Source organism: Lissotriton vulgaris, chromosome 9 (assembly GCF_964263255.1).
Source record: "Lissotriton vulgaris chromosome 9, aLisVul1.2, whole genome shotgun sequence".
NCBI lineage: Eukaryota > Metazoa > Chordata > Amphibia > Caudata > Salamandridae > Lissotriton > Lissotriton vulgaris.
Window position 1 is genome coordinate 1,224,566,112 of NC_141697.1, and position 25,692 is coordinate 1,224,591,803.

The window sequence follows — 25,692 nt, forward strand, 5'->3', positions numbered from 1 at the left end:
TCCCGTATTCAAGTTACAGTAAGCGGTGTCTAAAGAAAGTGACATGCCCAACATTAAAGTGAAAGTGCGTATGGGGCGCTTTGACTCAAAGTAAAAAAAAAGTAAAAATGTAGGTTCTGTAGCGCGGCTGCTAAAGTGAAAGTGGCCTGCACTGTTAATTAATTAAATAAATAAATAAGCGTGCCCGCTAATGTGAAAGCGGCCTGCACTGTTAATTAAATAAATAAATACGCGTGCCCACTAATGTGAAAGCAGCATGTTCTGTAAAATAAATAATCAAATAAGCGCAGCTGCTAAAGTGAAAGCGGACTGAGCCGTAAATGAAATAATTAAATAAGCGTGGCCGCTATCGTTAAAGGCGACCGTGCCGTAATTTAAATAAATACATTACTAAAAGCATCCAGCATGCTGCGATGTCGTGGGTGGGATAGGGGAACATCATTAAAGAAAATAGTGCTCACAGATTTATAAAGCAGAACGTGTAATGACACAAGTAACAAGCATTTACAATGCAATGGTTTCGCCTTTGGAAAAGTTAGAGCTATTGGCGTTGTAAATGACAAATTTTGTATTTACGTGTTGGTTTTGAAAACAGATAAATAAATGGCATTGTCATTTACATTGCCATTAGCTTAATCTCCCGCAAATGTGAGACCTATTGTACCCTCCGCACTAACCTCGTTTTCTGGATTGGGTGGGGGACCTATGCTTGTAGCCCAAGGGCCCTGAGGCGGCAAACCTGCCACGTTAGCAGCAGGTAAGTCTTTTTTTATTGTATTTATTATTATTCCCCTAACCCTCCCTCACACATTTCCCCATGCCACCACTCCACTTTAAGTTGGCCGCCATGGAAAGCAGTAACAATCAATTAACCAGCCACCTCTCCTATCCTTCATTGTATTCTTGATTCAGACTGTGTACCGCGTTCTGCTGTCCTTTCGGCTAGGTTCACCCTGTACGAATTTCCACATACATACATACATAGATACATACAGCATGAATGATCCACTATGAGACATTATCACAGAAGAAACTCAAACATGGCAGAAGCAGTATGGATCAGTCTTGCTTACCAATCTGTTCTCCGGGAATGAGGGATTCGATGGGAGGGTCCAGCTCGGAACTCTGCGCCAAGTAGTTTTTGACTTGGGTCATGAATTGCCGCACCGTCTGAAGCATGTTTGTGACTGACACGTGACACTCCTTGTTTTCCTGCAAGAAGCTGATGTAGTCCTGCATCAGAGATCCAAAGTATGTCCGTTTGTCCCATGAGAGCTACGCAATCCTCTTCACCATCTTCTTCTCGGGGGTCATCAGAGAGCTGAACACCCCACTCATTTTGCGGAGCTGCGTCTTCACGATTTTGGGAAACTCAAAGGAGCTGGGCCATTTCTTCCTGGGCTTCAGGGGGGGCGCCATGCTCTCCTGGTCGCTCTCGAAGCTGTCCCCGTTGTAGTCGTAGAATGGGATGGTCCGGTCACGGTCTAGAGAGTCAGAGGAGGACGTGGAAATGCTCGAGTCGCTGAGCCGCTGTATGTTGATAGGCGCTTCCCGCTGCAGGCTGCCCACCACCGTTTGTGGACTCCCGGCCATATCTGGGGGGGCTCCTGCTGGGTCTCACCTCGCAGTCTACAGCCGAAGCGCGGCGTTGGGGCAAGAGAGAGGGTCCAAAGCGATCCTCGCACCAGTGTCCCACTCGATGAGCACGGACTGCTTCTTTCGACGCGGTGGCGGGATCGGAGCTTGCTTTTTCGCCGGGGGGTCGCTGCTCACGCGCAGCTGGCGGCTCTCTATTTCTGGCATGCCTGCTGCCTCCGGCCGCGCGGCTCTGCACAGCTGCGGGCTCGCGAGCGCAGGTGGAGGAGATCTCGGAGGAGGCGAGCGAGGCCTGCTTGTGCCATTCACCTCAGAAGCCCGCTTCCCCGGCCTCTTCGCGCTTCCCCTGGAGCCCCGGTTGTGCACCTCGATGAAGAGGTGATTGATGAAACACAGCGCCCTGTTGCTCTTGCTGCACTCCAGCTCCGTGACGCGGGTCTCCGCTTGCAGTCCGAGGGAAGAGGCTTCGGGGGAGGAGGCAGTTTGTTGTGAACCGGAGACTCATAAAAACCTGAAAAAAAACAAGCATTTACAAGTACGTGTAGGAAAATTAAAAAACTTACCTCCGGGAGTCGGCTCGGAGTAGGGAGCGGGTCGGGTCTGCGTCCTCACAGGGAGAGCCGTCCGGCTGGTGTGAGGAAGGATGCCGAAGAAAGAAAAAAAAAATAAACATGCCCACCGCCGCCTGACGTAGGCAAAAGGGAAAAATTCTACGGAACGCCCACGAGTCGCCTCGCAGAATGACGGACGCCTCTCTCTTCCAATGGCTAGCCTCCATTTATGGAGCTAGCCAATTGAAGACAGAGGCGGAACTAAGGCCACACTGTTTCTAACATTAGATTTCGCCTGCGCCGAAAAGCTGCGCAGTGCGCAGATTTCGACGAGTCAAAACCTAAAAAGTCCAGTCGTTATGGGAGCTTACAAATGCAGACAAGGCGGTACCAAGGAGGGACTATTAAGGCTATTTACAAATGAAAAGCAACGATTTTGCAAGGACAGTAACAGGAGCCAATTGAAAAGATGGGCGGAAAATGGGCGGAGCTTCAGGTCCATACCGTAATACAACGTGCCTCTCAGAGCAGCGCACACGCTGCCCAGGCTCGACCGAAAAAACAAACAGAAAAAACAAACATGGAATCAAAAAACGTCATGGCTCTGCAAGTTTCAAATCCAGCTGGTTCTCAGCTCTTGATAAGTTTACTGAATTAATCATATTTGGAAAATTCGTGACACAGACACAGATTTAGGGTGACTTCAACACATATATTATCTGGCACAGCCACCCCACACTAGGTTCTCCTGGCCTGCCCACTCCCCCCACACTCACTCCCACACCCTTCTCTGTTTTTCCCACAATTTTAGCTCAGCTGAAACAAAGAGATGAAAGGACAGATTAGGAACCACAACATGTTCTCCACAGAGACCAGCAAGAAGCAGGAAGGGCGGGGGCGGAAACGCACAACATGCCCAGCCGAGCAGAATGACCCTCCCACGTCCCATTCATTCAGGGAGTAAGCCTTTCAGCCGTCCGGCTGCTTGACGGCACGCATTTCATCCATCCATTATTTTCTTTGTAGAAACAGGTTTTTCAGGTGCATAAAAGCTGCTGCCAGTAAGCCCCGGATTCCTGGTAAGAAAGACAAACTACGTCTAATGTCCCAAAGCCTGCCGTCCGCTTCCAAAGGCGGATTACCGTCTGCGGCGCCAGGACAGTGAACCTTTCCAAGCATCCGACCGAAGTGTGCGCGGTCACTCTGGGTCCGCAAATCCGAGCCACAAACCTGTCTTCATTTAATAAGCTTTTGTCATGTGGCAGATTTTTATTTCCCGATGGCGAAATTCATTTTCCTACCCCCCTGACCCAAACTATTGGAATGCTTGAGAAACTTTTTCCACCCAATTTACACACACACTCCAGATTTGTTGGAGGCATATTTTATTTACGTAAAAAACACAAAAGGAAGGCATGCGAACACGAGCAAAGGTGTAACATTTTAGGGGGCAGATTTACAAGAAAGTGACGCATCGGTGAAGATGCGTCACTTTTCCTTTCCTGAGAAACCCTTGCGCCACTATGGATGTGGATGCGCCGTATTTACAATATGGTGCACCATGGAAGGATTGACAGATGCGTCAGAAATTCAGACGCATCTGTTGACGCAATAGTCAGGCATTGCTGGAGTTGTGTCACATGCAGGATGCAACTCCAGCAATGCAGGGGGAGGCCTATCCTCATTGTGCTGTGTCACACCTTACGCCTGCTCCAAGCAGGCGTAAGAATTTGAAGCAGTGGCGCCCTAAAAGTGGCGCAGTGAAATCTTATAGATTTCACTGCGTCACTTCTATGCAGCTTTTTTACTTTGGAATGCCCAGCCTGCATACATTATACCTGACACAGGTATAATGTGACACAGGGCTTTACAACGCGACGCATCTCCCTAGTTGCGTCACGTTGCAAATGGGGCGCATTTTTACGCTGCTGCTACTTCCCACCATTCCTCTTTGCCCTTTTGCACATCTTCCATCTAAACTTGGGCGGCGTGGAGGAGGGATCACCGTTCAGAAAGATTCTGGAGCAGATTTACAAGCCCCTTCCGACACTTTTGCGCCGCCGTTGCGTCACTTTTTGTTACGCAGTGGCGGTGTAAAAAATGCTTTGTCAAACAGCAGAAGAGTGTCAAAAGAGACAAATGTGTAAGCACAAAAAGCAGAGAAAGCATCAACCTGAGTAATTCGCATTGGAAATCATTAGGGATTACTAGGAAGCCCTCTCTCACCACCCTGGGTGGTGACATGCTTCATCATCGGGCCCACCAGGAGAAGCTACTGTCACGAAAAACGAGCTCCGCAGCATCCTGGCGTTGTAGCACACCAGGGAGGCATTCGGCTTCTTCTGGTGGGCCCGATGATGAAGCATGTCACCACCCAGGGTGGTGAGAGAGGGCTTCCTAGTAATCCCTAATGATTTCCAATGCGAATTACTTAGGTTGATTCTTTCTCTGCTTTTTGTGCTTACACATTTGTCTCTTTTGACACTCTTCTGCTGTTTGACAAAGATTGACCTGGGGAACTGACGCAGTGAAATTTACAACATTTCACTGCGTCACTCTACAGCTTCACTGCATCAAAATCCCTACGCCTGCTCAGACCAAGCGTAAAGAATGACGTAGGGCTTTTTGAAAGGAACTCACCTATCTGCTGTGGCGCAGTGCCGGAGTTGCGTCACTTTCATGAGCAACTCCAGCGATGCGTCACTTTTGCGGCAACAGATGCAGCAGAATTTCTGACACGTCTGTCAATCCTCGCGCCATGGTGCGCCGTATTGTATATGGTGGCGCAGGGATTTCGTACAGAGGAGCAAGGAAACTGACGCACCTGTACAGATGCGTCAATTTGTAGTAACTCTGCCCCTTAGAGTGCGGGGATCAGACCTCTAGAGTTGCTCCAGTGATGCACAACTTTCAAAACATGTGAGACTTTCTCTTCCCTGGTCCTTCCCTCCAGACTGTCCCATGACAATCTGTGAGCTGCAGACAGTTCCACATGTTTGTCCCAGGGATTACTCAACACCAGGGCACCTCTGCTTGCAGGCTTCGAGGCACATCTAATTTCTGAGAAACCATTTCCTTCACAGACCTCCCCTTGGAAGGGAGGGGTGCTATTTGGTAGTTTCTTACTGTCTCCTATTGTCTGATGTGCAGTTTGTTTGAAAAGTTGATAACGATACTACCGTCTGGGACAAAACTCAAGGGCCATAATATTGCTTTAAAAAATATCGCTTCATGGGTTGAATATGGTCTATCATTACCTCCAATGGGGCGATATTCTTGAAAACGATATTGGACGCAACCTTTTTGGCAGACGATCTATCGGTCACGGCATTCTGGACCCATACCAAGTTGGTGTGCCTACGGAATGCACTTCGACCTACCCAAGTGTCCAGTACGTGGTAGAGTCTACAGATGCTCCTTCAAGAGCTTGTCTTGGCTGTCAATCATGGGGACACCCTGCATCTGCTGGCTCTTTTGAAGTCCAGCTCGGTTTGTGGAGCCAAGGGAAGAGTGAGGGGCTTGTGAGGGCCTCGCTACCTCAGATCCGAGCTTGTGTCTCCATACAGCTAGACGGCCCACGCCCGTGGTGAAGACTCGAAGATCACAAATTTTGAACCGAAACATCCAATCTATATCGACTACACAGCTTCGCTTGTGGCTCCTTGCCATTTGATGACGCGCTCCCTATTCCACAACAGAAGCCGGAGGATGCTGCAGTTGAGATGATCTGACTCGTTTTTCTCCAAAAATTTGAAGTTTTATCAGTCATCGGTTGCTTTGGCGTTCGTTGCATTGATCCCTAAGTATTTGAGATTCTGGCCTATCCGCCTGTCCTGATGTTCCTCCATGTCTTTTTTGGATATGTGATGTGTTAGGAAAAGGGATTCTCATTTTTTGGTTTGGCCTAGAGACAGCTTTAGCTGTCTATTTAGGCTAGTGTTTTACAAAATCATAATAAAATAAAGGACGGACATAGAGAGGCTTTGGGTCAGCTCTCTTCACCCATTGGTCTGTTCAAGTGTCATTCACTTTCTACTTCTGCCCACCAAAGCCTACAGCATGAGGCAAAGATTCAGCCGACTTCCGCCATTGGCTCTTTCCCTGTGACAGACAGCATCGTGCACATCTGCCTAGTAAGTATTCCTCTTCAATGCCAGGGATGGTAGGCCAAGCTCTGCTTTTCAGTTCTCCTGTCATTTCATGTTTTTTTATTTTTTTTTACATTTTTGTGCAGGGTCATTTTGTAGCTACTTTCTGTTACAAACATATGCACACCACCTTTCGTTGGCAGCATTCTGTTTTTTACGTTGACATTTTTCATGTCTAGTGCATATTGTTCCAAAAAATGAAATAAGATCTTTTGACTTTGCCAGTACTTCTTCTATTTTGTATTTAAAAAATATTGAAAAGACAGATCCATAAACCTACGCCAATGCCCAGTTGTATCTTCGGGTTTCGTACCCATCTAGTATCATAAAATTGAAAACCTTCTTAGAGAAACTGATGAATGGATGTATTGCCCCTCCCTAAAAATGAATCTGGCAACACAGAATTCATCCTACTCCACATAAAATACCCTCTAGTACAAAATCAGCTACACTCCTTGCACCCAGGTGGCATCTTCATCTCCTTAGAGCCACACGTGAAGTCTCTTGGCTACATCATCAACCAAACTCTGAGCCAGGACGACCACATTGCCAGACCAACCAACGCTGTCTTCTACCAACGACATTACTCAGAAAACTAAAGCCTTCGATCCCTCACACAGACATCAGACATGAACTACACTCATTCGTTCTCAGTCACCTATATCAATGAAATGCCGTCCTAGCATGTCATCGCGAACCCTCTACCGTTCCTCTTAAAGATTCACACCATGGTGCCACCAGGCTTGGTACGAGCGCCAACAGTCGGGCATATCAAAGATACACACCACGGTGCTACCAGGCTTGGTACGAGCGCCAACAATCGAGCATATCAAAGATACACACCATGGTGCCACCAGGCTTGGTGCAAGCGCCAACAAATCGGGCATATCAAAGATACACACCACGGTGCCACCAGGCTTGGTACAAGCGCCAACAATCAGGCATATCAAAGATACATACCATGGTCTACCAGGCTTGGTACATGCGGCAACAATCGGGCATATCAAAGATACACACCATGGTGCCACCAGGCTTGGTACGAGCGCCAACAATCGGGCATATCAAAGATACACACCACGGTGCCACCAGGCTTGGTACGAGCGCCAACAATCGGGCATATCGATTGCATGCTGAGACGACTCCACTGGCTTCAAATCGAAGCAAGGATCAAATCCAAAAGTGCATGTTCAACCCAATGACTACCCACAATGGGTAGACTCCTACTTGAAAGAGAAAGTGCATCTCACGGGGGAAAACATAATACAAGGGACCGAGACAGGCTGGTTATGCATAGTGCTAACATCCCTATATGTGCTGCAAATCTCTTATATGTACACTACGCCACTGCCATAGGTCTACGGCTCTGCCACATAAAGTGTGTAAAGAAGTGATGGATGGAATGGAATGCTAGAAGCGATCTCCGCCACTGGTAATAACTCGGGCCGCATCCCAATCCATTGTTCTTTTGCACACCATGCCAACTTAGTTTGGACCAAGCTATATGCAAATCAGTCTTGACCATCATCCAATGGGAACAGTCCAGCCCAAACCGCCAGGTCGGTCCTCCCTGGACCAGAGCACAAGCAACCCAGGACCGGTTTTGCTCTAGTTAGGGCTCATCAGCCGGGCACAGCTTGGATTCAGTGACACAGTGTGCACGGGGCCCACGTCTGGGCATACCCATCCTACTTAGGAAATCACACTTGAGTATACAATACTACAAATAAATAAAAAATAAAATATCTTGAACTGTGTTGATTTGATTTTTAATGTATTCTGGTAGGTTGGTAACAATGTCCATATTATCATCTGTGTAAAGTCTCAATTTTATATCTCCATCTGATGAATCAAAACCTCTAGTCTCCATTAGATCCCAGAGCAACTGCACTAAGGCCACAAGGAACAGCAGAGGTGAAAGGGATGAACACTACAAGGTATCAAAAGCATCACAAATATGACCATTAAAGTGGACCTCTGCCATAGGAAAATGATCTGAAAGCATAACCCCATCACCGAATTTAAGATGTTACTAAATCTTTGCATAACTTTGGGCAAATAGTTCCATTCGACCATATCAAATGCATTTTCAGCATCCAATGACAGGATACATGCATCATGCATGGATTAAGTGTTCCATTTCTGATTAAGTCAGGATTATAATGGTGCAAATGTTGCCTCTTTCTACGTTGCATCAGGTGGACGCCATCTTGAGATTTATGGATCATGTGGTGTTCCATCATCTGGCCAGGTCCTTGGACATCTGCTTCATGTCTCTCCTGATGATCAAACTTGGCCTGTAGTTATCGCAGCTGGTGGGATTCCTGCTGGGGCTTGGTATGTCTGAGATCAACACCATGTTATATTTTCATGGAACACCGCCATTTCCCTAAGATTCTTGGAACATTCTTTTGATTAAAAGCTATAACATCACCTCGGATATTTGATTGATCGCTACAGCGAGAGCATCTCTTCCTGGCGCATTTCACGAGGACGTGTCTTTCAGAGCTGCAAGTTCTTGTTGTGGAGGACTGTTTCAGCAAATCACTCACTTTGCTGCAGTTTAGAAATTGCTAAATTGTGAAGAAGATTGTCATGAATCAGAGTTTTCCCCCGCGATCCCCCACCCCCACCTTCCAAGATCATGGAAGTGTCTCCTATTTCTTCAAGGAGTCCATTTGTAATGGATAAAAAGTTATATTTGGGAACACTAGGATTGTAAGCAGAGGCCACCAGCAGACCACTGCCCCTATTGTAAGTGTCACCATTAGTATCCCCATTCAGCGTTCAAACTTTTGCAAGTTCTGAACGTTAAGGGACGTCTTGAAAAAAGAGATGAAGCGTCATTTCTTCTCCGTATCCTTCAGCTTTTAATCGCCCTATCGCATTCGTTATCGTCCATTCTTCTGCCTTCAGACAAGTTGAATGAGCATAATGGTTCAACGGCCTATGATGGTGGAGGCCTTCAACATTGATGGACACAGTGCTCAGGTGAGACGTAGGACTCTTGTGTCTGCATTTCCACAACTATTGCAAGAAAGTGTGAGGACCGGAAGTGACTGACATATAATGATCAGCCGTGGAAATAACCAGTGTATACTGACCTTCCAGAGAGGAGAGTGGAACTCATGAGGCTCTTACTTATAGGCTAAAAGCCTTGATAATGGCCACTACGCAAAAAGTCATCGAGGAGCGACAAGCCTCAAATGAACTACATGAAGTCCCCTCGCAGCGTCTTTAAATAAAGAGTGGGTCTGTCTGAATGTCAGGTGGGTGGAGATGCCGGGGCGTCGATCAGACATCCAGTGTCTGTCCTGATAACTTCAATGAGTCGTCTCGTAGAGTACCGCCCTCACTATAAGGCTAGTAGTGAATGAGGACAACAAAATCCACCCACAAATGATTGCACCGAGTTGTTTGACTTTTGGATCCATGTTTTCAACTGTTCAGGGGGCAAACAAGGCGACCTGCAAACCTTGAATCAGATCAAACCTTTTTCTATATTACTTTGTGTAAACCGGACTCCATAACAGCCCGGTCTTTCTGTAACCCCGTGAAAAGAAGAATCAACTGTGATGAACACTCTCAAGGTCCAGAGGTAACACACGGATCACAGTGTTGTCCACACAGTTAGACACTCAGAAGACGTGGCCGGAGTGAAAACCACTGTCACGTATACGGCCTCTGTTTGGAAGAGCCAGTCCTAGAAATGTGCAAAATGACCATCCTTTGCCCCTCTAACTCCCTGAAGCGGGTGCAGGAAAAGTCTCAAATCTGCAACATTTTATTCCTGAAAGTGTGGGGGGGGGGGGGAGCATTTTGCAACAGAAAGAAATTGCAACCTCTTTTTCAGAAAGTCTGTAGAAGGGGTTTCTTTCACAGAGAATACCTATCATTATAACTACTTATATAACAGATAAGCTTTAAAGTCCCTACATACATAACTTGTTTCAGACCTTTACATTAATAACAACATTTTAGAAAGCCGTTGAAAATATTATTAAAAGTTGGGCCTTGTTTCCGAAAAACTCCTAAAAGAACTTTAATATCTTTTTAAAAATTAAGATTGATTATCGAATTCTTCTGAAATTATAAAAAATATATGAAGCATTGTTTGTTAAATAATCTGGTTTGTTTACCAAAGTGTCTTTTTATGGAAAAAGTTTAGCTAATAAAACTTTTGCAATGGATTTTACTACAAATGTCTGTCTGAATGAGACACCATTATGTTAATGATTTTAAGAGAAAATGTGTAGCATTTAATAAACTCGTGAAAGAGTTTTCATATACAGACAATTTCAGTTGGTGATAAAAAACCATCCTGCAGATCTCTGGTGACTGCACAATTATGCATGGTGTTATGTTACACAGTTTTATTCGGAGTGTGTCCAGCTGCCAGGCACATTGGTTCTCATGAACAAATTCCTAACTGCACCCCCTCCTGGCTATATTGTTTCATGCTACGGATCTGCACGGGTATGTGCATGGGGAAGCTGGCCCGTCCTACCTCTTTTATACTGGTTTCAACACTCTTGATACTTTGTTTGGCCTTCTTCAGGGCTTTCTCTGCTGTGGTTGTTTTATTTTTGGCTACTTCCAGGCTTTTCTTTGTCTCCGAGATACTTCCTTCCACTGCTGTTGCGTTGTTCCTATCAGAGGAAATACAGGTTTAATTTACAGAAAATACTCACAACCTCAATCATAGGGGGCGACAGAGTCAGATAAATTCCAGTGTTGCATGGCTGGGTGAAAAGTATGTTAGTGCATTTGATAAGACACATCCTCCCTTCACACTGAGCTCTAAAAGTGTGCTGCTGGTTCTAGGTCGTGTCAGCCAAAAGAAAACAAGGTATGAAACAAAAAGATTAAGGGGCATATTTATAATGGAATGGCAGAGCGTGGCATTAAGCATAAAATGCTAACGCCACGCTTCGCCATGGATGAGACGTATTTACAAAGATACAGTACATTCCTGCATTTTCCCTAGCGCTGGCGCTAAATTAAGCTACCTAGTGCCAACGCAGGCACCCTGCACCATAGTGCAAGGGTGCCTGTGTTGAGGCAATGACTGCTTATGTGCAGGAAGGTGTCTCTTCCGGCACATAAGCAATCATTGATGGCGATTTGAAACCTCTCTGTGTGCTGCGTTGTGCAGCACACATAGAAGTTGCAAATAGTCCTTTTTTTAATGATTGTTTATGTGCAGGAAGGGACACCTTCCTGCACATAAACAATCATGCATGGCGTTTTGCTGTTTCTATGTGCGCTGCACAAAGCAGCACACATAGAAACAGCAAAAACGAGGAGAAATAAAGCATTTATCCTCTTTTCGCCATGTTAAGACCATGTTTTCCCCGGTCTTAATTTTGACGCTGCCCCATATTTACGCCACCCTTGTAAATAGGGGGCAGCGTCAAAATCAACGGAACGCCCACCGCAACACCCATTGCCCGACCCTTTAATGCTAATTATAGTGTGAAAGGGTACCTTATTCACAAGGTGGCGTTAAGCCATGTTAAATGGCTTAACACTGCCTTGTAAACAAGGTGAAGCCCCTATCACCACTGCGTCCTGAAAAGTGACGTTCCTGTGGCGATAGGAGCTTGTAAATATGCCCCCAAGTTCCTTTGTTTAGGTCTTGAGGGTTATGCCATGTTTCATATGCGTCCTTAGTGGCAGCGGAGCATGGCCTAATACCCACAGACCAAACCGACATGCGCACTTGCAGTGCCACCTCTCCTCCTCCATGCTTGCTGCTGTCGTCATGATGGCCCCGCCCCCAAGACTCGGCTCTGTGATGAAAAATAAAATAATAATAACATTGTTTTATTATCATTTTATTTTTCATGGTTGCATCTGCTGGCTCTAAGCGGTGGGGCAATGCTCCTCCGCCCTAATGTAGGAGCCGCCTCTGGTTATGGTGTTCTGAAGCAGCTGTAGTGATGTTCTTTGCTGTCTTGTCTTTCTGTTTCAAACAGACAGATTTTTTGACACCCCTTTCACATAGTCAAAACACAGCTCTGGGCTAGAATACATTTTATGTTAATACAGATCAGATGAAAACCCATCAAAAGTGTTCAGCCTTCAGGAACGTTTTCAAGAAGAGATAACCAGCCGCTCTCTCAGACTGAAGTCCAGCGCAGTCCAGAGTTCAGGGCCAGGGACACCCAATGACCGGCAGCCATCTTTTTGTCATTTGCATGTTTTTTTTTGTTGAAGAAGTCGCTGATTGGTCAATCATCCTTCTGAGCTGGCCTGTGATAGGTGCTAGGCTCTAAAGGAAGGAGACACTATTTGAAGCTGCTCAGGATTTTGAATGTATTTATGGATTCCACTGAGACCCAGTGGCGGTCTTTGAAGGCCGGTTTTGCACGGTCCTGTCTCTAGAGAGTTTGGATCTTTCATTTTGCAGTCTCTGTAAACTATCTTTTTGGGAAGCCCTGACTTGTAGTAGTCCAATCAACCTATGTCTAAGGTTCTTGTCAATTCAGTTTGATGAATGGATTGTACAAGTCGCAGGAACTTTCTGGACAACTTCAGTTGAAGGTTAAACTACCCCCAGGTTTTTTCTTAGGTGTGCGCAAAATTGCAGTAATTTACTTTCATGTATTTAGATGAAATTTCAAGAAAATGACATGAAATTATGCATAAGTATGTGAAATGCAAATCTGTCACTAAGCCCTATATTTTATAGTAAAATATGTCTTGGACTCAATTTTTGAGGCCAGGATCCATTTTGAGGTAAAAAATAGTGAGCCCAATAAAAAGGTGATGCAAGCAACATCCACTCGCGTCCTGGCTGTGCGCATTATTATCACGCACTTGCAGTAAACTTTTTTTAGTGTGAACGGCAGGTAATTATGATAAGATGTGTAATGGCATAATTTCAGATATGGTACACAACAACCATATGCAATTATGTCCTGACCATGTCCCAACTGGGACAGTCTAGCCTTAATGGCGAAGGCCACTTCCTCCCTACAATTTCCAACATATTTTAGCATTAATGGGCCTTCCTGGCGAGGCATAATTTGACTGCCTATGGCCCAGTGAACAACCGGATCCACTTAGCTTTACTGGCTTGTGTGTCCACTATTCAACAAATGCAAGCTGTCTCCCACTGCACTCTATGCCACTGCCCAGGAGGACAGAGGGTCACAGGTCATGGAGGTCTCTGACCTTAAAACTGCATCTTCTCAGTGAGTACAAATGTATCTATTTCAGACCTGTAGACCTTAGAATAATTTTCACCATGTGAACAAACAGGTAGAAGAGGCGGGGCATGGAGTGGGGGCGGAGACATGAAGTGGGGGCGGAGACATGGAGTGGGGCAGAGACATGGAGGAGGGCGGAGCCAAGGAGAGTGGGACTTTGGACCACCTGCACTTGCCATAAAGTCACTCACACCTACCCTCATCCACAGCAAGAACAGCATCATCTGAAGCAACCTCATGCCCTGGGGGACTTTAATTAGAGCCCGACAGTGCAAAACGTACATGCCTGAGCTGGAATCTTGCCCCTAGGCAAGGGTTTCCAGAACACCGTGTGAGAGTGGTTCTTCACCGGGTCACCGCGTGATGAGCAAAGAAACCATGCGTCACACAGCAGCGCTGCGAGAGTTGGTAGGCCAGCCTATTCACTTACTTGGCAACCACGGCCTGGTTGAGCAGGTCCTTGGCGATGGCCAAGCCTTCGGACGTGCTGTTGAGGATCTTGTCCACTTCGCTGAGGTTGCTGATGCTGTCTTTGATCTCCTTCACAAGCTTGGTGATGTCGGCAGGACTGGCTGGTAGCTGGATGTTCAAGACTTGCCGTGCTACAAGCTCAATGCTTTCCGGATCGGCGCCTTCTTCTGCAGAAGAGCAAGACACGAGAGAGAGGAGCGTTAGAGGGTGCCATGCAAGAATACGTATGGACCAGTGCTTAATTTGTGCCAGTGTTTTCTGGTGCTCGGCACCAGCAGTTATTTGTATACACAGGTACCTACTAATGAAAATCCACCACATGGTAGCGCTGTGTATGTAATTTATAAACAAAGTTTATTAGTGGAGCATTTAATTGTTTAATTCATCTTAAAAAAATATAAAACTTGGACTTAAACATGATGTTTGAAGTGGTATGTGGGTTGCAACAACTGCAGTTGGCCCAGGAGAAATACCTTAGGCCCTGACACTTATTTGTTTGCAAGTATGGAGAACACATGGTCTGAGTGGTGGCAGGAGATGGGTGGTACAAATGATGTATAAAAGCATATGGAAGATGGCTAGAAGAGTTAATGTATTGTACTGTTGTGGGTTGATGGGCAGAACACGTGTGTAGAATGTTCGTGAATGCCCAAGACACATGGTAGCATTTCTGGTGCGTGATACAGTTCTTGAGATGCACCAGAGCGGCTACATGTGATGAGCGTGGTATGTGTGAGTCATGGTGGGTCGTGGAGGAAAGACGTGTGATAAAGAAGTCGTGGTGGGATGAGGGGTAGAACGCAGACAGTTGTGAATCACTGATAGATGCCGAGGATAACAGGTGAGGCCTGGAAGCGCCGCTGATAGTGATAGTGAAAGTGCAGAACGCATGGGAACACATTGCACAAATGCCCTGGGAGTGCAAGGAGCATTTGCACATATTTTGTCTATGCTTCCATATTACAGGACGGGTAAAGCTGTCATACAAATGAGACCCCCCCCGTTGACATTGTGCGGGTGTGAAATGTGCACCTGTGCCATGAGGTGTCACAGAAAGGGCCGTGCAAGGAGCGTCTGCAGGGCCGTTTGTAATACCGAAGTGCCAAGAAGCCACAAGTGGGTGCAAAGGCTTTTTGGATGTTACGTGATGTTTATCAACTTCTCATGTCTTAAACAGCGTGCTTTGCTCTGAGTCAGTATCCTAATGTAAGTAGAAATCTGACTGCACATTCCTATCACATTTAGGGCCAGATGCACAAAGTCATTTTGCGATCGTAAATCCTGCAATTTGAAAAATCACAGGGGATACGACTACAAAACGATTTTTGCTAGTTACCTAACACATTTTGCGAGTGGAAAAAGCTTTTCCAACTCCTAAAATGAAAGTCTGGCGTCAAAAAGTTAGTGGTCAAATTGCACCTACTTGTTGCGACCATTCTTTCAGTACATCTGCTCCTAGCGCTATAGCTGTAAAACTTGAGCAGAAGGGGTTAAATCTGTTCGCTGAGACAGAACCTCACAAGCGTGCAGGGGGCGTGGCAGTGTAGGAAAGGGAAGAGAGCACAGGCCAATCCAAGAAAGTGTTCTTGTAAAGGATGCCCGACACACAGGGCCCGATTCACAGAACTAATTTAAGACAAAATCCAAAATTTACTACTTTTGGTATTCACAGAAGTTAGGATTTTGCCTTACGACAGACTTAAGTTAGGATTCTGTTTTAAATCTGTCTTAAATCTGTTTTAAGACAAACTTAAGACAAACTTAAGACAAAATCCTAACTTCTGTGAATACCAAAAGGAGTAAGTTTAGGATTTTGTCTTAAATTAGTTCTGTGAATCAGGCCCACAGTGATAATGGTTGAACAGGAAAATACTCCCATGTAAACATTGAAATATGGTGGAAATGCTGCCATCTTGTGGCCAGAGTACAGAGTACAGGTACATATTTTGCCTGTTCGTTTCTTTCCCATTATTTTGGTCACCTGCCTTAAATACTGAATCAACAAGCACTGGCAAAACCTATAGGTCTCGATTTTGGCACCCACTGGCTTTGCGGAGGATTTTTAGTGAAGATGTACACCACAGGGACCAAAAAGTATGTTCTGTTGTGCGGCCAAGGGCTGCATTGTTGCCAGCAGGGTGGGGTCAGGGAACTGGTGAAGGTAAGGTGGGTGTAGGTGAAGTGAAGGAAGTACACGGCGTACAATGTGAGTTGTGGAGTTATTATGAGGTATTCATTTTATCTAAACTATGCCCCTAGTCTCTTGAGGAGATACAGATTTGACAATACTGTGCTATGTTGTATCTGTGTCGCCGTACCTCCACCATACCCTGGGGTAAGCCTTCTCTGCTTGTTATCGATACCTTTAGCGAGTTAAGTGTGCAAAGAAAGTGCGTTGGGCATTGAATTGGAATGAAATAGAATCGTATGCCTTATAATCTCCTTATTTCTTAGTTCCCTCGTGTGGAAACATTAGGAACGCTTACAAAGGGGCTCTGCTAAAGTAGCAAGTGCTATAAAAACGCTTTGTTGAGTCTTGCACTGTAAGTGTTGTGATAAGGGGAGACTATTGGGTGGTTCTTTTAATAGTCATTTGCAATGTCCATGCACACACTTCCTTTATTGCTCTGGATTATACCACTGTGTCGTTTTAGATACTTATGGAAAGCTCTCTGAATGGTCTGTCGATCCTATTAAAATCCGTTACAATGTTTTGCTGAGATGTGAATTACAAATAACACAGCATAAATGCTTTATCGATGACGACTAGTGTTTTTCAGCACCAGTGTGTTAACATTCAGCACTGAAGTAAAAGATGAGAAGTGTGTGGGAGATATTTGAGAAAAAATCTATTTAAATTACAGTACACAGCTTCCTTCAGAAACAAGATAGTTGAGAAGAGCTGTTCCAAAAAAAGGTTCATGCATGAATGGACATTTTGTAATTGGCATGCACCAGTAGTGCTGTAATAACTTTTAGAGTGGGGTGCTGCCATTAATGTTACACCACTGAAGTCAGAGGGACTGCAAAAAATCCACGTGTCACAATAAACAAGTCTAGCCCACCTATTCAGCAAGAGAGTGCTAAAGATGTAGTTTGCAGCTGGTGGCCCATTTTGGAGCACACGACCACAAATGTATTACTAAAGCATGGTCTGGTAGCACTCTGCCATTAACAGACAACACATTTCCATTGAAATTACCATTACATTTGCACAGACATACAGTTTTGTTAATAAAACTATACAGCTCATAAACCATAATGTTTAGAAATCAGAATCACCTAGTGTATTAAGTTGTAGAGATTGTATTAAAATCTTTGTTTCCGCCCCACTTCGGAATTACCAAAAAAACGTGCCTCGTTTGTGCTTTCCGAATTCTGATATATTCTGAAATATGTGTGCAGTTTATTCAAAGGCATTTAATTGTTGTTGTGTGCTAGGAAAAAATAACACCATGCACCCTTTCCTTTCACGCTCCCAACCACCAGCAAGATTGTCACAAAAATCCTCTCACTTTGCAGTCAGAGAAAGAAAAGTAAACACCAAGCTCCCTTTAAAAAGAATAAGCAGCGATGTGTTGGTAAGACAGCCTGCAACTGGACCCCTGGGTTTGAACGCACAGTACATCTGTCAAAATGAAAACTACATGTAATGGTCTCTTTATTGCTCATTCGACCTCTGAACTCCAGCATGGTTTTTTGGGGGTGCTTCAAGCACCCCACTCTCCCCTTCTTCCAGAGCCTATGGAACGGGTGTAACATTGAGGAAGAGCACTGTTTAAGTTTTGCTGTTGGTAAAGAGCACTGACTGAAATAAACAAACTTGTAGAGAAAACATTGTTCCTCACAGGCATGCGAGATTGGTGAGCTGGTAGTGGCAGAGACAAGTAGAATCAGTCAAGCACAAAGACAGGAGGCAGGAAACCTTTTCAAAGACATACAGCACGTTTACTGCTTTCTGAGCTTACATACAAGGGAGACAAGATGGGGCAGCCTGCTCCACTGATATCTTGCCTTGAATTCTGAATTTATATAATAGGCTCTTGAGTTCACGTGAATTGGTTTCCAGGCGGCAGCGCAACAAATCTCAGTGATTGAAAAACTGACTTAGGAAGGCGCTGTTACGGCTTTCCCTTGAGTAAAATGCAAGCTAGGTTTTCATGGGATGGGACACTAAATATTTGACAACATAAACATATGCAAGAGACCAAGATACCCCACACTATGTTGTACTCTATTTAAAAACAGAACAACCTCCATCTGGAGTTGCAATAGGCCCACAGTTCCTTTGATGGCCTTATATTGTTAGCAATCTCCATGTAACATCTCAGTACAATCGAAGTAATATCTGAGCAACATAATGTCTATGTAAAGATAAGTGAACAGCTTGATTCAATGGAAAATCTGATACAACCCTATAAAGGAATGTAGGTACACTTGAATCTGTGACAACCCATGTATGGCTTTTCCATGAAAATAGCATGCAGTTCTCTAGCTCTTCTAGTTAATATTAAAGCCATGAAAGGGCAAAACTTCCACGCTTTAGTTTTGCAATGGGGACACATCTACTTAATCAGAACCACGCTGTGTACACTTGGAAGAGATTGCGTCCTTAAAAGAGGAAAGACTTTATACACGTCTACTAAAGGTATTTGATCACAGAGTGGATGAATTACCATAAGTAGGGTTCTATAGTTATCAAAGACAAATCAAATGGAAAAGAATGGTACTGAAGGTTTAATGTTGCAAGATTTATCATGTAGGATAGATGCCGCAGATGGTTTCCCACCATTAGATGCAGAATCTCTTCCACTGGAAAGTGAGTTGCACTTCTCTGTGGCATCATTCAGGATAGAGGCAGTAAGGCAGATCTCAGGTTGCCAAACTCAATGAAATTAGATTTTCGTGAACAGTCTGAATCCACAGCTCATGTTGAAGATCCTGTCTGCACTGGACCTTCCATTATGGCCAGTCTGATCATTCTGGAAGGTCTAGTTAGCAAAGATGGATGGAAACTGGATGGGGACAACCAGAATCTTTTTTCTCCTGTCCTAATCAATCTCTACATCCCCCAAAGAGGCAATGAAACTGGAGGAGAAGTGAAGATTATAAAAAAATGAATTAAGATGTCATTTTCCAATTAATTACCCAAAATGAATTGATCAATAGGGCATTTCCCACTGAGCCTTGCCCTGGATAGTGCATGCACAATCTGTCCCTTATGCTTTGTATGTCATAGCAAGGAAGTGGAGTCTGGAAAACCACACCCTTCAAGGACAGAGTTGCTATTCTGTCTGAAGGTCTCCTGCTAGGAGTGTCTGCTGGTCTGCTGAGGGAGATGAGTCACTGCAAGGCCCAATGCCAGCTGCTCAGTGCTTCCCTCGCAGGAGGGAAAGACCCCATTCCTCCCCCATTCCTCTTTGTTCAATGAATGAATACATTGCTGTTGTGTTGCCTTTCCAGATAAGCAATGTGGATATTTTTTATTTTGAGTATTGAATATGTTTATATGAAGTTTGGATATTTGAATATCTTGAAATGTACACCTTTTCTGCTCGTGACCAGGAGCGCTGGAATGCGGCATCACAAGTGTGAGCTCCACCTGACGTAAAAAGATGCACCAGAGAAGATCTTTACTTCTTGTGCTTGGAAAGATCACGCTCTCTCCGTTCACGGCGCAGGCTGCGTTGTACAACCGCCACAAATGCTCTTGAGCTTTGCAGGTGTCACTCTTGTCTTCCCAGCCTCCCATGGCTGATGGATCTGGTTGTGCAGTCATTCTTGTAAAGGCCTTGTGTGATGTTTGACCCAAGATAACATGAAAGTGCAGCACAAATTGATTCCAAACACTTATTGTACTGTTCATGCTGTGAAAACATGACCAACAAGGAATGTCTCCATCTCCGAAGGACAGCTGATCTCGCCTCTACAGGAAACACGCTTTTCTGTTTCAGTCCTTCGAAAAGATTCTTTATCTGATTTGGCTGGCGAGGATGTTTCCCAATTTGCAAAAACAATAAGTCAAAGTAGCCGTGTACTGTGACCGAGAGAGCCTTATGATCATTATAACATATTTCACCTTCTCTGACTACAGGGGTGGCTCTAGGCTCATGGTGGCCCTAGGTAGGGGGCCTCGGAAGAGGGGGTCTGGGCGGGGCGGAGCGCAAAGGCCAGTGAAGAGGGGGGGGGTTCAGCGTGTTTGGAAGTGGAACAGAGACCACCAAATCCCTGCCAGGGCCCGCCACGTAAATATGTATCCTCAGAGGATTATTATCTTAAGGATATATATTGGTGTGGTGGCCAATGGGGTTTGGTGGCCCTGTGCAGGTGCACAGCTTGCACATGCCTAAGGCCGCCCCTGCTGACAATCATCCAAACAAGCGTACATTAAGCTGTTGTGTTTCCTGAAATGAGCAGCTACCACTTTCCTGCATTTGGAGAAAGCTCATGGAAGAGACCTCTCTGAAAGTAGAACCTCAAAGTGGTGAAACGGCATCCAGATTCCAAACCTCCGCAACCTCCACGTGACGAAGGTGGATGAATGAGGATGCGGATGTCCTGAAGGTCCGTGTGGCACAGCCCCTCCACCGGGTAAATGGAAGAAGTTCTCTCAGGCAAAGCCAGCTTCACGAATCCCACCATCTTGATATTTTTATTGGTAAACCTTAACTCCAGGATGTGCCTTCAGACTCTAACTGAAGCTTTTTTCTCTCTTTTTGCTGACAACATGGGACTTTTTCTGCTAAATCGTTTGCCAGGCATTGGTGCGACTTCTTGTGGAAACAGTTGTACGTGAACTTGTTGACAGTGCCAACATGGAGACATCTGTGTGGAGAAGGCGGTGCCTTATATTTTGTTTCTTGTTTCCCTGGAGGCGACCTACCTGAGGTGAGGAACTAGTTTGAGAATCATGCATCAGTGGAACACTGGTTTGAGGGCAGAAGAAGAATCCAAAGCATTAAAGCTTCAAAAACTACAGCTGTCTTCTCAACAGTGGATGATATAATATGTTCAGAAGCCTTCCTGGCCATGCACACATACATGCAAAGATACATCTTCACGCAAGAAGTCTGAAGGGGTCTTTCTAGCACCTCATCTGTGGGGGACGAAGGCTTTAGGGGCCCCAATAAGAGATAAGGCCCACAGATGCAGTGTGGCATGAAGCAATAGTCTCAAAGTTGTTTGAAGAGGCTGATGTATGAGGCAAGATGCCAGAGTCAACAAGGATTCTGGTTTATTTTAGCCAGGAGGAAAGAGAGAAAGAAGCGTAGTGAGTGGGAACCTGACCAAAAAGGTTAAAAAAGCGATGCGTTTACAAGGTTCTCGCCCTAATATCTCACCCTAAGCTCTCAGATCAAGTTCCAATTGTTTGGGAAGCAAAAAACCCAACTACATAAGTAGGAATGAACCATTGCGTATCTCACGGGCGGCTGTTTCTTTCAAACTGTTCAGTTATCGCTCTTTCCACCACCTTGTTATATAGAGAATATCAAACCGAGGACTGTGTATTGTTGGTCAGTAATGTCTTTGAGAAGGTCTGGTAACATAGTGTCCACAAATAATAACATCTTGTTGATATACAGCAGATCTGCAATTTTTAACAGATGCTACTGTTATTGTTTCAGTTTTACCCATTAATTTACATATTTATTTTTGGTGAAGTTACTATGAAAAAGACGCCCCTTTTCAAGCAATAAATGAATAATGAAATATTAAGCTAGTGAGATAAATGCAAAAATGTATTTTTAGTTGTTTCTAGTAAAATTAAGAAAAATCTTCAAATATTTTGTTCAGGAGGTGAGGATTTGTTGAAGATTGGTTTTGCAGCGTTAAGAAGAATATTTGTTCTGCAGCAGTGAGAGGTTTTTGAAGTTGTTGCCAGCAAGGTGCATCTAACAATGGACCCTGATTGCTGTTAGAATGTTTAGGATATATTTCCATTTCATGAACATTGATGATAATTTAATGAAGAGCAAAGATAAAGCTCAGTAGAGTGGTTGGGGGTTTCTTTATCTAAATGCATTGCGGTGTTTAGAGGTTTAGTTGCTGGGAGGGAAGTCACGCCAAGACTAGGTATTCTTGTTAGGAAATTCAGAATTCACGGAAATTATGCAATTTCTAAAAAATGATAAAAAATAATTCCTGTGAAAGATGTGTTTAGTAAACCACTGTTTGCTGTGCAATAAAAGCAACCACTCATGAAATATTGTTATTTAATGTGCTTTGGTCTGTAGTGTACGAAGGAAACATCGTTTACAACATAGGGTTTACATCGCAATGACATTACATTGCGGTTTTCACAACGCAAGTCGTTACAACGACTTGTGCTGGATGGCGCTCTAGGATAAGGAATAGTATAATTTAGTATCCAACACTTTCCCTCCTGTACGTAGACTGGAGTTGAAATAGTAAATTATACTACTCCTAAGTCCATCGCCCTGCAACGCAAGTCGTTGTAATGACTTGCGTTGTAAAAATCGCAATGTAATGTACGGCGATGTAAATGTATGCGTTGTAACATCATACATCTGTGTACGAATGACCACTACAGGGGCTTTAAAAGAACATGGGGTGCTATTTACAATAAAATACAATAAAAAAAATAATTCACCTTATGAAAAGGGAAAGAGAAAATGGCCATATGTTCACTTTTCAGGGCGGATGTGAGCAAAGCCTCGTTCACTGTAGGTAAAATAAAAGAAAATAATCCTATCCAAATCCTACTGTTTAATAACGTCACAAAGAAGTGCCCCTACCCATCAGGAAGTCTTTGATCTTCTTAATGAACTCGCGCAGCTTCTGGGTGTGGTCCTCCATGCGCCGCTTGGCATTCTGGGCATTGGTGAGGGTGGCCTCGCTCCGGCTCTTCGCCTCTCGGGCTATTCCTTTTATCTCCTGAATCTGGGGAGAAGTGAGAGTAGAATCTAATCAAACACCATTGTCCTCTATCGAGGCAGTTAACAGTGTTTTTTTTTTTTATTAATGACCTCTATTTAAGGAGTTAAGCATTTTAATTAATGTGCTGTGCACAATACCGCCATCTAGTGGTTTTGCTCATAAACATCAGTTTGTTTGGTCCTGATTCACAGAACTAACTTAAGACAACATCCTAAACTTACTACCATTTTGGTATTCACAGAAGGCACTTACTCATTTCGGTATTCACAGAATGTAGGAGTCCTAACTTTAGGACCCCTAAATGCCTTCTGTGAATACCGAAAGTCTGAAAGTTGGGATTTTTCTCAGTTTAGGAGTAGTAAAGTTAGGCTCTTAACCGTTTAAACCGTTTGACATGAATAACACAAACATAGGGGTCGATTAGGATGGCGGACGGACTTGCGTCCGTCCGCCACCCCTGAGTAGGAGGGACCGTCCGCATGGGCAGCGGCGGTCCCTCCATGGCAATTAGGATGTGACCGCCACCCTGGCGGTCACATCCTGTATGTTTTACATTGCGGCGGGTGCTGCTTGAAGCAGCACCCGCCGCAATGTAAAAAATGAAAGCAGTGCATTTGCATGCACAAAACGGCAGGCACCGCGCGGTGCCTGCCGCTTCGTGCACGCAAAGGCAGGGGGTACCATAGGTACCCCCCATGTGCACCCCCCACGCAACCTTCACCCAGGGGGCCCACAACGGGCCCCCAAAGTGAATGTCCGTATGCTTTTCCACGGCAGAAAAGCCGCTGCGGAAAAGCATTACTTTCCCTACATCCTAATATGGCTGGCGGTGTCTGATAGACACCGCCAGCCATGTTAGTGCTTTTCCGCCGTGGTCGCCTTCCGACCGCGGCGGAAAAGTGGAGGACAGATTGTGAGACCCACCAGCCATCCTAATTTGGCGGTGGGTCTTTCAGGCCTCCTCGGCGGATTCCCCGCATACTCCGGGCCGGCGGTGGCTTCCGCCGGCCCGAAGTATGCGGGGAATCCGCCATCATAATGACCCCCCTAGTGTAAAAATATGATTGTCTCGTCAAAATGAAGAAAAAAGAGTATTTATTTGAAATATGGAAGTGTTTCACCATAGTATATCAAATTATATCACTGCAGACCTTTATTAAAAGTGATAAGGGCATATTATCTAGGAAGTTGCGGTGAGAGGCGTTAGCCTCCTTGGCTTAACACCTCTCAACGCCACTTCAGAAGCACCAGGCTGCACCACATGTGTGCTGCTTCATGCAGCACACATGTAAGTTACAAAATGGCATTTAAAAAAAAGGTTTGTTTATGTACAGGTAGCGACACCTTCCTGTACATAATCAAACAAAACATTTCTCCTTGTTTCCCCACCTTAAGACCAGGATTTTCCAGGTCTTAAGTTCGACGCTGCCACCTATTATCACCTCTCTTGATTATAGGTGGCAGCGTCAAAGTGAATGGCTGTTGCGGTGGAACGCCCACCACAACACCCATGGCACGCCCCTTTCACCCTAAATTTTGGCTGAAAGGGGACCTATTACCAATGCAGCGTTAAGCCACTTAAGGTGGCTTTTAGCCACGTTAAGTGGTTTAATGCTGCCTTGGTAATAGGGTGCTGACCCTATGGCCACCACAATGTTACAAAAAGTGACGTTGTGGTGGCGATAGGGGCTTGGTAATATGCCCTATAGTTTTTAGAAATAGCCATGACTCGCCCCCGGTGACAATGACTTTAGTGAACTAAGAGGCAAGTCAGTAGTGACGTAAACCCTAAACGTGGCTTGGATTCTTATTATCGATGAAGCAACATTACAATCTATTCAACAAAATGTAAGAAGTGCTCCCACAGCACACAATTTGAACTCAAGTATATACGAGTGTGCTCATATGTGCTAATAAATAAAAAGGTGGTTCTGTGGAATAAAATATCTGACTAGGATCACACAATTTGGACAAGCAGGGAAGCTGGTACTGATTCTAAGTTATCTGCTTTCACAGTTTAAAAATTCAGCCAGCAGATGGGTATTTCAGTCCCTCTCGTTCCCTTTCCTGTTTACATGAATGGTAACTGTTTTGTTTTTCAGTCTTGGCTCAAATCGGTGACAGACATAGCAGTCCTGACTTAGGCCCCACAGACCTAACTACTAAGCAAAGAATGCTTTTATTTGTGGGGTGTCCCACCTCAAACACCCCCTTGAAGCGCCGCCCCTGCTTGTGTCCAGTAGCTTCAAGGCACTTTGGATTACAGTCACTGTTGCCAGTAAGACCAGTGTTGGGCTAACAAAACCCATTTTCGATTAACATTTTAAAATAAAGTTTTCAAAGTTGTGAAGCCACCAAGTAAAGATGATAATTCATCCAGGGTTTCTGAAGCCTATACTCCCAGCAAGACAAGGCCTGTGTCCCATCAACTCTTCCAAGCTGTTGGCTTTAAGGGGTGAGTACACACATTGGACCTGTGCTATTAATGGAATCTGATGCACCAGTGTCACCTTCACCTCCGCATCACTCCCTTCCTTCTGCTCCGTCCCTATCCTCCCTTCCTCAGTGTGGACTTCAGTCACCTACCCGCTGCGCCATGTCGGACAGCTCAGTCGCCGTGCTCTCCAGATCTCGCGAAAGGTTCTGGCTTCTCTCCAACGCCTTCATGGAGACAGGCAGGGCGCCCTGGCAGTTGTCTCCACCACATTTGCGCTTTCCAAAGTCATCCCTGCAGTTGGCTCCACCGCAGGGTGCAGTGTCGCAGCTCTGGTCCCCGGGGGCGCCACAGATCTAGAGGCAATCACAAGCAAAAAGCAC

At 45.0% G+C, this 25,692-nt stretch overlaps 1 protein-coding gene and 1 pseudogene across 1 annotated transcript in view; both read right to left on the reverse strand.

The window, feature by feature from the left end:
* LOC147693100 (laminin subunit beta-1-like) overlaps window positions 1-25,692 on the reverse strand; it is a 381,988-nt gene that overhangs the window by 28,858 nt on the left and 327,438 nt on the right. Inside the window, exons 30-33 of the mRNA XM_086939353.1 lie at window positions 25,462-25,665; window positions 22,734-22,878; window positions 13,937-14,144; window positions 10,800-10,941 (exon numbers count right to left, since the gene is read on the reverse strand). Of these exons, the coding sequence (XP_086795479.1) occupies window positions 10,800-10,941; window positions 13,937-14,144; window positions 22,734-22,878; window positions 25,462-25,665 (699 nt within the window). The remainder of the gene's footprint in view (window positions 1-10,799; window positions 10,942-13,936; window positions 14,145-22,733; window positions 22,879-25,461; window positions 25,666-25,692) is intronic.
* On the reverse strand, window positions 1,060-6,879 carry LOC147693101 (ras and Rab interactor 2-like; annotated as a pseudogene).